The sequence below is a fragment of the Urocampus carinirostris genome, chromosome 5, assembly GCF_059441175.1.
Source record: "Urocampus carinirostris isolate Australia breed hairy pipefish chromosome 5, RoL_Ucar_1.0, whole genome shotgun sequence".
NCBI classification, from domain to species: domain Eukaryota; kingdom Metazoa; phylum Chordata; class Actinopteri; order Syngnathiformes; family Syngnathidae; genus Urocampus; species Urocampus carinirostris.
Genome location: NC_142353.1, coordinates 13,714,155 through 13,728,261, shown reverse-complemented (window position 1 = coordinate 13,728,261; position 14,107 = coordinate 13,714,155). Strand labels below are relative to the sequence as shown.

At 38.1% G+C, this 14,107-nt stretch overlaps 1 protein-coding gene across 2 annotated transcripts in view; it reads left to right on the top strand.

Moving 5' to 3' along the window:
• osbp2b (oxysterol binding protein 2b) overlaps nt 1-14,107 on the top strand; it is a 52,449-nt gene that overhangs the window by 15,317 nt on the left and 23,025 nt on the right. For both annotated transcript variants that reach the window (XM_088335839.1, XM_088335838.1), the window contains exon 3: nt 12,977-13,227. In XM_088335839.1, coding sequence (XP_088191965.1) covers nt 12,977-13,227 — 251 coding nt within the window. The remainder of the gene's footprint in view (nt 1-12,976; nt 13,228-14,107) is intronic.

Here is a 14,107-nt window from a genome sequence, read left to right as displayed (position 1 = left end):
CACTTGCTTTGATGCATTATATTACGAATTATTATTTGTATAAAGAAGTTAAGAAAAAAGGAAGTGTAAAAGGAGAAAATGAAAAAAGACAGGTTTGTGGTTATCCCTTTAATCAGGATATTACCAACAATAATTTAATGCAGAAAATGAATGAATAATTTAAGTAAGAAAATGTATTATTCTACTTACTTATATTTGCATGTATTTTTTCCTTCTACAGCGAACGTCCAAGCTACTTAATTTTTTAAACTTTTTTTTATAATAAACCTCATTCATTTCGAGCAACTCAGTATCTCACAACAAAATGTTAATTAACAATATATATAATATAACGAAACACAAGTGCAATATAACATGTTAAACTACAGAAATAAACACGTTTGAAAAAAAATATGGTGCAAGATTATTTTGTATTTTGTAAGGGAAAATACGACAGTGTGAAGGGCATGGAGCCCTGGAGGTTGACAGTTATGAATATGGTTTGAGTGTGCCCTCTTAGGGAAAGGCGGGCAGTGCAGCAAACAAATATTAGGAGCTCTTTTTTTAATATTTTTTTTCTACTATTTCCGTTCGGCAGGCTGGACTCAAAAGCTTAATGCGTGCATGCGGCCCACGGGCTGTAGATTGCCTATGGCTGGTTTAGTTACTATGAGTAGTGATAGTGAGAAAGCAGTGGCGAATAATATACGTTTTTTTGGGGTCCATGGAATATTGGCATTTAAACAGTTTCATCTTATTTAATTGGCTGAAGCGAACAACTCAGCTTTAAAAATGTCAGCGTCTGTAAGGTTTAATTTCTGAACTAAAAGAGGTTTGCCTTTTGAACAGAGCTATTTGTCTGGTTTTAATGACCTCTGTACTTTATTTCTCAGGCTAATGCTAAAGTGAGATACTGCTCTTTTTTTAGCTCAATTTTTTTCACCATTCTTTCTGAGCAAATAAACAGTGAAATGTTAATAGTTGTTATTAATGTTTTATCATGAAGTGCAAAGCATTGGTTAGACCGACAAATATTTCACCCTCAGGGTTTGACACCTGTGATGTGTAGACTGTGTCCTTTGATATGTTCCTAAAGAAATATAGATCTAACATCGTCATGTTATTGCATGGATTAGAGAGATTTGAACTAAAGTACTCAAAGTCACACACTGTTGTTCAAATGCAAGCTCTTTCGTACAAGATTGAGTGAGATTCAAATATTTCCAAGCATTATCCATTCTTATATGAGCTACTATATAAAAGAAATGAGGATAAATACAATTAATCTACAAAAAGGAAGAATTCCATTTGAGTCACTTTAAATGATGACAAACGCTTGCATATTCCAAATTAAGATAACTTTTAGTATGAATTATACATTTCAATAAAACGGACAGTGTTCTTTTAAAAATGATGGTTATAGTTTGTATACCATACCCAACATGCTGCTGTCCTCCCTTTCACAATTAAATCAGTTGCACTGGAGAGCCAAGATATTTATGGTCATTTAAGAAATTAAATAAACTCAGATGAATTATTAGTAATACTCCCTTTCAGTGGAAAGTGAAATCTTGTACGTTAGGTTCTTGGAATAGCAATGGTTCTTACTCAACCTCGCTGAATGAACTTGTAAGGATTAGTTTTTTTCCTCAAGGTTTTTTAATTTTCCTCATGCTTGGTTTTCTTTTAGTTTTTTCCTTGTCCCAATGTAGTTTTGACATCAGGGGATTTTGTATCAACCCTAAATATGGCTTGTGGGGCCCTTTGAGACTGTGATTAAGGGCTTTGCAAATAAATATGACTTGATTTAATAACTTCCGGCATAATGCACCCATATGATTTAGCTCTCTCAAGGTTAATCTGGTGCACGTTTTCTTTAGAAGCAACATAGTTTATTTGACCTAATACCATAGCATTTACCTTTCCAGAAATAGCTGACTTTTGCTTTTCAGCAGCAAACAGATGGATATGGCGGCAGGCAGAGGCGTGGGGGGCTGGTCGTGCATTCTGGTCTTTGTAGAGTCGGCTGCTGGCTGGCCTGACCAGTCCTGTCACCCCTCTACCTAACTCCCTCCCTCCCTCTCCAATCTCCACTGCAATGAGAAAGTGCGTGGAGCGGAATTGAAAATGTGTGCAAAGATGCTTGTGGCGTCTGTGTTTCTTAAAGCAAAGTAGGAAAGGGGATTGGTATGATTGGAAGCTACATCCACCATCCTTGTCCACATCTTTGTGCTGGCTCTGTCTTAATGTCCGTGAATGTGCATGCGTGTGCGGCGGGTACCCTGCAATGCTGACTGGAAAACGTGGCTGCCTCAGCCCCCCCTTCACTCAGCAATGTGTCTCAAAGTGGAATCAGAGCTGCGCAGAGTGGGATGAGGGGCCGGAGATGTTGGGAGACGAGAAGTGTCCGCTACCTCTGTGCTTCGGGCTGTTTGCGTAAACTCAACCAGGGTCAGTACCACTCTGGCTAACGCTTTGGCAAAGGAACGCGGAGCTGTTACATTCCTCTCCATCTGTCAAATGACAAACTTTCCACGTCATGCTATCTAAATCTCAGCCTGGTTGAAGCTGTCATCATCCATCTCCTTCTGGCATTTGACACCAGGGATGCTTGGAATTTGGCAGTCTTCTACAATGCAGCATATGCAGGTAGATAGATGCTGTGATAGGAAAAGAAGCAGCCTTCCTTATCATTTGCTCTTTACATGGCATGCTTTGCTCATTTTTCTTACTTTCTTTTGTGCTCAACTTACTCTCTTTTTTTGCCTGCTCTACTTTGTTTGCATCTGTCAATGAGTAGGAAGCTTCCTGCCTACTTAGTGGGTATGTTATGTTTTGTTGTTTCAGAATTTGTAAAAATGTTATCGTGTTATTTTCCCCTTTTTATATTGAGAAAATAGACTTCTCATGTATCAAACCATTACTCTTTAAACAAAGTAGGTATACTCTTTCTTTTAGCTGTTCTTTCCTGTTATTGCTTCTGGCAGTGTTGGACAATTTTCTTTCGCACAGCTGTGCTCTTATGCCCTGGGCTTTCTGCTTCCTCTTGCTGCTGTTTGCTCAATGAAATGAATTTGACTTTGGCACCGCAGACGAGATTGTTTTTAAGGTCTTTCACTGTCAGCTTCAGCAATTCCTTCTTCATATTGGGCGTAGAGTAAAATAATGAGTCAGAAGCACATATTTCCAACCAAACTTTATTCATTGTGACATTTTTTTGGTTTCTGCTACAACACAAAATAATTTTAAAAAATAGCATGTACCACCACTTATGCTCATCGAAAACCAATCAAGGAGCTTCTGAATTGTGTTTTTGTTGTTGATAACACAGGTAGTCCACTTAAAAAAACACAATTAATGTTAACTGTAGGTCTGTGCATGAATAAGTGGTTAAGCATAGGGAATGAATAAAAACTGTAAATTTTTTGTAGGTAAAAGCATCTGTCCAAGTGCTGTTATGTATCATTAGAAGTGTCTTGACACACTTGCGGAAGTGCAATTTTGCTTTTGATAGTCATTGTGGTAGTATGTAGAGGCCCACAATTTATAACGTGCACCTAAAAATGTACATACCATAAAATTCGGACTATTGGGCGCACCTTATTATAAGCCGCAGTCGGTACATTTCTAAAGAAAAAACATTTTGTCAAAACATAAGCTTCACCTGACTATAAGCCGCATGTGCCCACTTCAAAACATGAGATATTTACAAAAAAAAGACTGTACACAGAAAGAGTTTTAATAATATATGGTACCTTTAACCCCTTAATGTTCAGACGGTCCGCCGGTGGGCTGCCGGACTTTTAAGAAACAAATACCTGTCCCTACAATGTCACCAGTTACTGAAATACGTCATGCCACGTATCACTGGAAACTCTTAGGATTCTAAACCTTATGACCATTTTAAAACATAATCATGCGAGAAACATAACAATCAGTCTAAAACAAGCAACTATATATATATATATATATATATATATATATATATATATATATATATATATATATAAGCAAGTCGGCGCCTTGCATGGCCGCTATTGGTGTGTGTGTGTGAATGGGTAAGTGTGAAGCACATTGTTAAGCGCTTTGGGAGGTTTTCATTGACTTGAAAAGCGCTATATAAATGCAGACTATTTACCATATATATATATATATATATATATATATATATATATATATGGCAGCACGGTGGCGCAGTGGTTAGCGCTTGTGCGGCACAGTTCATGTCATGGGAACCTGTCGTGGGTTCAAATCCAGCTCCAGACTTCCTGTGCGGAGTTTGTATGTTCTCCCCGTGCTTGCGTAGGTTTCCTCCGGGCACTCCGGTTTCCTCCCACGTTCCAAAAACATGCATTTCAGGTGAATTGGCTGGTCCAAATTGTCCCTAGGTATGAATGAGCGAATGAGTTGTCTGTCCCTGTGTGCCCTGCGATTGGCTGGCAACCAGTTCAGGGTGTCCCCTGCCCACTGCCCGGAGATGGCTGGGATGGGCTCCAGCCCCCCCGCGACCCTAATGAGGATAAGCGGTACGGCTAATGAGATGATATATATATATATATATATATATATATATATATATATATATATATATATAAAACTATAAAGCCGGCGTAACTCATTATTACGTCCCCAAGGCTGTCTTCAACTTCTTTGACTGTCAGCGAAAATGGCTTTGTAACATCAAGAACAATCCATATAATCCAATCGTGTAAATTTTTACTACAAAACTGCTTCTTGTAGGGACAACCAGTGTTATTTGCAGTCATCTGTTCCCTGATTTTAATGGCATTCATCATGGCTTATTATCTTGAAACCTTGACAACAGGCTGATTGGAATGTGATGAATCTACATCTTTCCATTATTGGGTCACTGACTCCAGGTTTTACGATCCTACACAATTGTTTTCCCATTTCCATCAGTTGTTTTCGATGTGTGACGTTACTCTTGCACAAATTAAATGTCCTGTACAATGTTTACATGTTAAAGATATAAAATTCCGATACAATAATTGTCTTAACACTCAGCCTAAAGGTAAGTAAGCTCAACTGTTTTTTTAATAATAATAATAATAATAATTTCCTTTGTATTGTCATTCTTTGTAACAATGTACACAGAACGAAATGTCGATACACCTGACCCGACCCGTTGTAGCGAGCCGATGCAGCCGCAGCCAACAGAGGGCGCCGCCATGTGCATACTCTGGAATTGGCTTCTAATCTATTCCATGTTATTGATCATGGGTGTCCATCATGGTGCCCGCTAACACCAGGTAGCCCCCTAGTAACACCTGAGTAGCCAACAGGCAGGGTCTGAAAATAGCTCACCAGTGTGATTTTCTAGTGCATTTATTAAGAACTGACATGATCTTTTAGTGGATGACTTAAGTAACAACATAGCAATAACACAAGTTGGTTTTTTAAAAAAAATATATAACAAAATGGTAGCGTTTTGCACCAATCTTTAATGAAAAGAAGATTTTTTGACAGTTTAGTCATAGGGTGTTGTGACATCCTTGTGTGTTAAACGCTTTTGTCCATTTTAAAATTCCAATTCCTCACTTAAAACACAGACAATGTGGTGATTTCTTCCAATCGTTTGTGTGTGACAATTCGAGCACAATCTTGCTGTCCAACCATCTCCCAAAATGGCCGGTTACTTAGAAGTGGGGAAAGATCACTGCGCCGTTCGTGCAATATAGTGACACAATTAGTGTTAATGCGTGAATTCAACCAACTAATTATACAAGAAAAATCTGCAACATAACAGGAATAAAAAGAAGCATTCAGAGGCCAAGCTTTTTTTTTAAGTTCAAAATAAGTGTCGAACGTACAGATAGTTGATCATAGAACTTGTTTTGCATTAGAGATGTTTCACATTCTTCAACCTAGCATCTTGCGTTCGGGTGAGAATCATCTCCTCCAAAATAACTTGTTTTATTAAAAAAAAAAAAAAAAAAAAAAAAAGCAGCACCGTTGCATCAAAAGTAAGTCATAACCACTCGATGCCTGCAGTTCATTGTGAAAGGGTGTAAAATCACTAGGTATGTCCTTTGAATAATTAGAATGTCATTCCTGGTAAAATACCTGCTTGATTGTTAACCTTGATTAATAATGTATAGTCTAGTAATTGAATAGCAGACAAGTGGGGAGTATTTTATATACTTTAATTGTTCAAATTGTAGCTGACTTCATTAAATTGCCTTGTCATTAGAAACACTACACTAAATTGTGATGAAACAAATTAGTTAGTAATTATTGACTCAAACTGAATTTGCTAGTTGTTTTTTCAGCATATATTAAAATGGTACAAAATTAAAATACTCTTCTTAAATTGGGACATTAAATCTTTGCCTATTTTTGCTACATTCCAAGTATTACTGAGTTGCTCTACAAACACATGAATTTGCTTTTTCAAAAAGAAGTGAAGGCTTAGGGCGATACTACCATGAGAACACCTGATCTCGTCCGATTAATTTATTTTTTAAAGTCACCCGCTATGTAACTGGCTTTGACCTTTCATCTCCTCCATCAGTGGTCTTGTGATGTATAGGGCCAGTTAGCAATTACTGGCTACTGTGACAGTTTACCCCCCTAGACACCCCTCCTCAAGTTATCTGTTTGACCGCCTCTCTTTGAAGACACTCGTATATTTTCTTTTTCCTTCATATCCCATAAAAACAGCAATCCAGTATCAATGTATTGGGTGTGCAATATATATATATATGTATCTATCTATCTATCTATCTATCTATCTATCTATCTATCTATCTATCTATCTATCTATCTATCTATCTATCTATCTATCTATCTATCTATCTATCTATCTATCTATCTATCTATCTATCTATCTATCTATCTATCTATCTATCTATCTATCTATCTATCTATCTATCTATCTATCTATCTATCTATCTATCTATCTATCTATCTATCTATCTATCTATCTATCTATCTATCTATCTATCTATCTATCTATCTATCTATCTATCTATCTATCTATCTATCTATCTATCTATCTATCTATCTATCTATCTATCTATCTATCTATCTATCTATCTATCTATCTATCTATCTATCTATCTATCTATCTATCTATATATATATATATATATATATATATATATATATATATATATATAAAATACACATTTCCCTCAATACAAAGTACAAAAATGTTATTATTAAATAAAGTTTCCTACACTTCTCTTTAGAGTTTGCTATTTGCATGGTTGGGTAGGGTTACTTTAACTTGATTACTTTCAATTACTTTTGGATTACTCCAATACCAAATATGCTAATAAAAGACAAAATAAACTAAATATGAATAAAATTCTGACTCACAACACGTGGTAAGCTTTCTCTCCTGGCTTTGATCTCTTTGATCTCCGGCAAAACTAACATAAAATGTGACAGAAACAAAATTAAATTAAATCCAAACAGGTTGCCAACATCATTTTTGCCGTTCCATGTATTCCGTTACTCCCCAAGCCTGCACAAAATGTTGTAATTTTATTTGTATTTAGTTTCTTTTGTCTTTTATAAGCATATTTGGTTTTGGAGTAATCCAAAAGTAATTGAAAGTAATCAAGTTGAAGTAACCCTACCCAACCCTGCTTATTTGTATGAAAGAGCAGTTTGCCTACTTGAGTCGATCCCATTATTCCCCAACCATGCATTTCCGTCTCCTTAAACCAACACTTTGTTTATGTACTACACTAGTTTCTTTATTTAAAGAGCAGCAATTACTGTAAATCTCACCCAAACGTTACTTGGTGTCATGCAGCTATCACATGGTGACATTTAAGCTGAAGGCAGCTCCCCACTTAAGAGCTTTCCCTCTGAGATGTGCTAGATGAACCTCAGCAATGGGGCAACATTCTTCCAATTACAGTGTTAGAAATGTTTCTCTTAACACTGCGCATGGAGTGCAAATGCTCAGATCGGATGCAATGAAGGGCAAAGGAGTGTAGCAAACCTTCCACTTATAACTTCTGAATTTGCATTCAGTATTGTACTGCATGTACGGAGATTATGTCATCCTCCTCAGACAAGGGTAGTGGTGTTTGTAAAAACATGTGCAGGGTGTTGTCCAAGGTGCTAATATGTGGCGGAAGCTGGGCTGCCCTTGAGGCATGACTTGTGTGATAATGGGCTCCAAGCATTACCTCATGGTGCCGCATTATTTGCACTAGCCTTTTTTCAACATGCAAGCAGAACATATACCGGTACTGTACTTTGTGTTTGTTATATGTGCTATATTTGTTGCATCTATATCCTATCCATATTTCACAGTAAAACAGTGTGGCAATGTATAGCTCAGTAAAGTTTTGGGGTCTTTATTTGTTGACTTACATAATGGAATCAGAGAGTTACATTTTCTAGATAGTAGCTGCTGATAGCAACCCTCGAGCACTCATCTAAATGATGGGGTGTTGGTAAGAGGGTACCACATAGGTGGAGCCAAATATTGAAATTCGGAAAATTGGACATTTCGTCATTATAAGGTACATGTCTTCAACTGTATGACTATTGTCATTCCGCTGTTCTTTATTAATCCAATTTTTTTCCAAATTAACACATTTTATTTTCACTTGGTGTCAAAAAACATGTCCAACTGGCTTCTTTGTACAAAGTTCCAGTAAGAAGCAGCCAGGGCCATTTTTTGATGACATACATTCGACCTACACTGCATATGATATTGACGGGTCCATTATATACACAGCTTATCCTCAGTAGGGTCGGTGGGGTGCATCGCAGCTACAGTATCTTCGAACAGTGGGCAATGGACATCCTGAATTTTTTGCCAGCCAGTCGCAGGGCACACAGAGACACTTGCTCATTCCCACATAGGGACAATTTGAGCAGGCCAATTAACCTGACATGCATGTTTTTGGAATGTGGAAGGAAACCGGAGTGCCCGGAGGAAACCAATGCAAGCACGGGGAGAACATGAAAACTCCGCACAGGAAGGTTTCATCCCACGACCTCAGAACTGTGCCGCACACGCACTAACCACTGCGCTGCCATTCTGCATATTGACGGGTCAATCATGATTAATATGCTGGGCACATTTGCTCCCCCAGATCAATATGTTCCCATCAGGTGTTAAGGTTAAGGTGAGAACACCTGGTGTTCCTGAGGCTGCGTAATGTTTGTTTATTTATAAACTAAACACAATGGATATATAATATCTATACATAATATAACACTGCGCGAAGATAGCTGGGATGGGCTCAAGCACCCCCGCGACCCTACTGAGGATAAGAATGATAGTTTTTATATATATATATAGGCAGCACGGCAGCGCAGTGGTTAGCGCGTGTGCGGCACAGTTCTGAGGTCGTGGGAACCTCCTGCGTGGGTTCAAATCCAGCTACCGGTCTTACTGTGCGGAGTATGTATGTTCTCCCCGTGCTTGCTTAGGCTTCCTCCGGGCACTCCGGTTTCCTCCCACATCCCAAAGACATGCATTTCAGGTGAATTGGCTGGTCCAAATTGTCCCTAGGTGTGACTGAGCGAGTGAGTTGTCTGTTCCCGTGTGCCCTGCGATTGGCTGGCAACCAGTTCAGGGTGTCCCCTGCCCACTGCCCAGAGATGGCTGGGATGGGCTCCAGCCCCCCGCGACCCTAATAAGGATAAGCGGTACGGCTGATGAGATGAGATATATATATATATATATATATATATATATATATATATATATATATATAAAACGTATATATAATATCAACATAAAGCGTAACATATGTTTCTAATGGCAAGTTCTAGGGGACAATTCCTTTAACATGTTGTTTAACATGTTGATGTTCATTTTACTGGTTTGCAGCACAATATATTACATCCAGCACACATCTTGGAGAGTTATTGAGGGGTGTGCCTTTGCTTTTATACTTGAACCTTGTGATTAAGGGCTATACAAATAAACATGACTTGACTTGAAGGAGGGATTCACAAAGTCAGGTTATGTTTAAAATGTAATCCGAAACTGCATGTCCCCCTTTTGTTTTGAAATACAACTGATTGTAAATGGGGAATTTAACTTTTCCCATCATAAACTTGATTCAAACCCTGTATATTATCACTCTAACTCACAGCTAGCTCTTGAGTTTTTGGAAGGAGAGGTGCTTCGTCAGGCATTGCTGTTAGGAACAGTGCTTGTGTGTGCAAACAAGCTTGCGGACATGTGACAGTTTATTTTAAGTAGCATTGCTGAGAGCTGCTGAAATCACTGGCAGATTAAGGTTGAGGAGTTTGTGAATGAACCAACAAATTGCATTTGCAGTTTCATACCGTGTATCATATTTTAATTGTATTATTGCTATTTACGTGTTTCTTGTTGGCGCTGTGCAAGTACGGGGCGAAATGTAGAATGAAACTCTAAGTAGAAACTTGGGAGGGACAATGGGTATTACTTTGATCAGGAATTTTATTTTGGGGCAAATCCAAATAAATGTTTTCATTACACTAATAGTGTATGTGAACTACAACCTTGCAGTTCTTTACGGCACCAATAAATGAAAAAAAAAATATCCCCGATCGAGGAAACTGGATGTGCACAGTAATGCACACAAGCAATTGAACCATACGAATGACCATATACAGTGAAGAAAATAAGTGTTTGAACACCCTACTATTTTGCTATTTCTTCTATTCAGAAATCAATGAGGGGTCTGAAATTGTGATCGTATGTGCATATCCACTGTGAGAGAGATAATCTAAAAAGAAAAATCCAGAAATCACAATGCATGATTTTTGTAACGATTTATGTAATACAGCTGCAAATAAGTATTTGAAAACCTGTGCATCATCTAGAATTCTGACCCTCAAAGACCTATTAGTCCGCCTATTAGAAGTCCACCTGCACTCCATGTATCATCCCGAATCAGATATACCTGTTTGAGGTCGCCAGGTGCATGAAGACACCTGTCCACCCCATTCAACCAGTAAGACTTTAACTTGTAACATGGCAAAGACCAAAGAGCCGTTCAAAGACATCAGAGACAAAATTGTACATCTCCACAAGGCTGGAAAGGGCTACGGCGCAATTGCCAAGCAGCTTGGTGAAGAATGGTCCACTGTTGGAGCGAACATTAGAATATGGAAGAAGCTAAACAATGACGGTCAATCTCATTCGGAGTGGAGCCCCTCCGCAGAGGATGACTGGGGCCGTGTATTGTGAAATTTTGGGGAACAACCTCCTTTCCTCAGTCAGAGCATTGAAGACGGGTCGTGGCTGGGTCTTCCAACACGACAACAACCTGAAGCACACAGCCAGGAAAACCAAGCAGTGGCTCTGTAAAAAGTAGATCAAGGTTCTAGCATGGCCCAGCCAGTCGCCAGACCTGAACCCAATCAAAAATCTTTGGAGGGAGCTCAAACTCCGTGTTTCTCAGCGACAGCCCAGAAACCTGACTGATCTAGAGAATATCTTTGTGGAGGAGTGAGCCAAGATCCCCACTGCAGCGTGTGCAAACCTGGTGAAAGACTACAGGAAACGTTTGACCTCTGTAATAACAAACAAAGGCTACTGTACCAAATATTTACATTAATTTTCTCAGGTGTTCAAATACTTATTTGCAGCTGTATCACACAAATAAATGGTTAAAAAAATCATTGGGATTTTTCTTTTTACTTTATCTCTCCCACAGTGGACATGGACCTACAATGAAAATTTTAGACGCCTCCATGATTTCGAAGTTGGAGAAATAGCAAAATAGCAGGGTGTTCAAATACTTATTTTCTTCACTGTATGTACAAGCAATTGAAGAGAAAGAACTTCCATAACAATTTCAATGGGACTACTCATAGTTGTATGTACCTTTACATGGCTTTACATAGTCAGTTAGGATAAGGCCTTCAAGTAAATGATGACTTGGGTGTAAAGTCCTCCTTGATTAAAGTCCAGTTTGAAAAACTCCTTTTAGCTTATTGTTGCTGTCATTTGGAAATTTGTACAATTTCTGTTAATACAGGGATTTATTTTTATTATTTCAAGTACAGCAGTCATATTTTTTCGATTCTATTCCTATTAAGTACGTATTAAACGGGAAATGAGTTTGTGATTCAGCTTATTTTCTCTTGTGCTGTATTTGAATATTTGTTTTGGATTTGGATTTAAATCTTAAAATACTGAATTCATTACATGCTGTGTATTCCAAGTGTCATGCATAAACATATGTTGTAAAGAGGCTCTAAATCAGGGGTCACCAGAACTTTGCTTGTACCTTTTGTTACTGATTGGCATGAAAGGCTACCATTTTGATATACATTTCTAAAAAAATCACTTGTGTTATTACTATATTGTTACAAGTTGTAATTATTGTAATTAAACTTAACCACTAAAACATCATGTCAGTTGGAAAATCTAGAAAATGGTCATGCCCATTGCTGGTAAGTAATTTTCTGAACCTGTACCCGGCCTACTCAGGTCTACTTCGTGGTTCTAAATAGTAATGATTAGTTGCAAATGTATTGAGTGTTTTCCCTCACAATTTATTGCTACTTTGAATGTATGATTTACTTTGAGTGAGGGTGCTTAAAGTTGTAAATGGGGCTGACCAAATGAAAGGGGATACTTTCTGTATCCCCAAGTATTATTTACTTGTACAACCTCAAGTAGCCGCTTTTATGAGATGTAGCACTGGATATATGCATAAACTATGTTGTTCCTTATACCCTATAATCACATGATCAACATGTACTACCACTAAAGGTGCTGAATGCTTGTGTGTTTCAGAGAACGCTTTCTAGTGAATTTTACGTTTGGCTGATTGTGTTGAAGAGAATAAAATATTGTCTCAATAAAGAAACACTGACTCTGGCTCTAGTTTAGTGGAAAATGATCCATGATAAAGGTTGAAAAATCATGAATGCTAACTTTTTACCAAAAAAGCAACCGTAAGTGTGTCATGCAGCAGAAGTTGTGTTTTTTTGGTACCAAAATACAAGATGGATAACAAAAAAAAAAAAACAAGCAAAATCTGATCTTGTTTTCCAGATGATTCAGGAGAAGAAGAGGCATCATCCCATTCGGACCGCAGCGAGATTCAGGGAACTTTGAAGATACTCGTCAGCAAGCTCGATGACCTCAGCACATGTAACGACTTGATCGCCAAGCACGGGGCTGCCTTGCAGCGGTCTCTCAGTGAACTTGAGGGCTTAAAAGTTCCTTTGGAGGGAGGAGAGAAGATCAAAGCAGTCAATGAGCGAGCCACACTCTTCCGCATCACTTCCAATGCTATGATCAATGTGAGTATCTTCTGGCGAACAGCATAGTTTTGATTGTGACAGCATTATTATTTTTTTAAAAATGGGTCATTCTGTCTTTGTCGAGCCACATACACCTGTAAAGTACAGAACAACATAAGACAGCTGTCATAATCTGCCAGATGCACTATGCAATATTTTTCTTTAATCTTGTTCCCTCGAACATTTACACAATGCATCAAAATGCAAAGCCAGCAGTGCTTGAAGAGTGGAATATCTGTATCTTAGCACATTTCTAATGCTTTTTATTGGTTCTCCCAACTCAAACAAAAACATAATCTTTTATTTTTTTAAATTATTTTATAAATCATATTCCATATCATATTACGGTAGGTCATATTATTGTCCATTGTTACAGATCGTGTTAGATTTTTACTGGGCGTATGACAGATAGACATTTTAAATCTTTTAGCCTCGATTTATTATAAATTCAATTACAAAATGTTCGGAACGATGCTCACAGTATTATAACTGAAGAATTACCAAAGTAAAGGTGACACAGTGACCTGTTAGCAACTCTGACTCATGTCAGATGCCTCACCCTGTGTAGAATTTGCATTTTCTCACCTTACCCTAAATCCTTTTTTCTCTGCACTTCACTTTCCTCCCATGTCCCAAAAGGGTCAGGTATTGGTGCATGTGTGAGTGGTTGTCCATTTCTGTGTGCCCTGTGATTGGCTGGTAACCAGTTCAGGGAGTGACCACTGAATTAGGCTTCAGCACTCATCATGAAACTAGTGAAAATAAGAAATCTCAAAATGGATTGATAAATTAGAGAGGGAGCGTCATGTATAAAGATTTTCCAAGCGTATTTTCTTTCAAAGTCCAGGGACTTTTTTATATGGGAAAGCAACCCCAAACC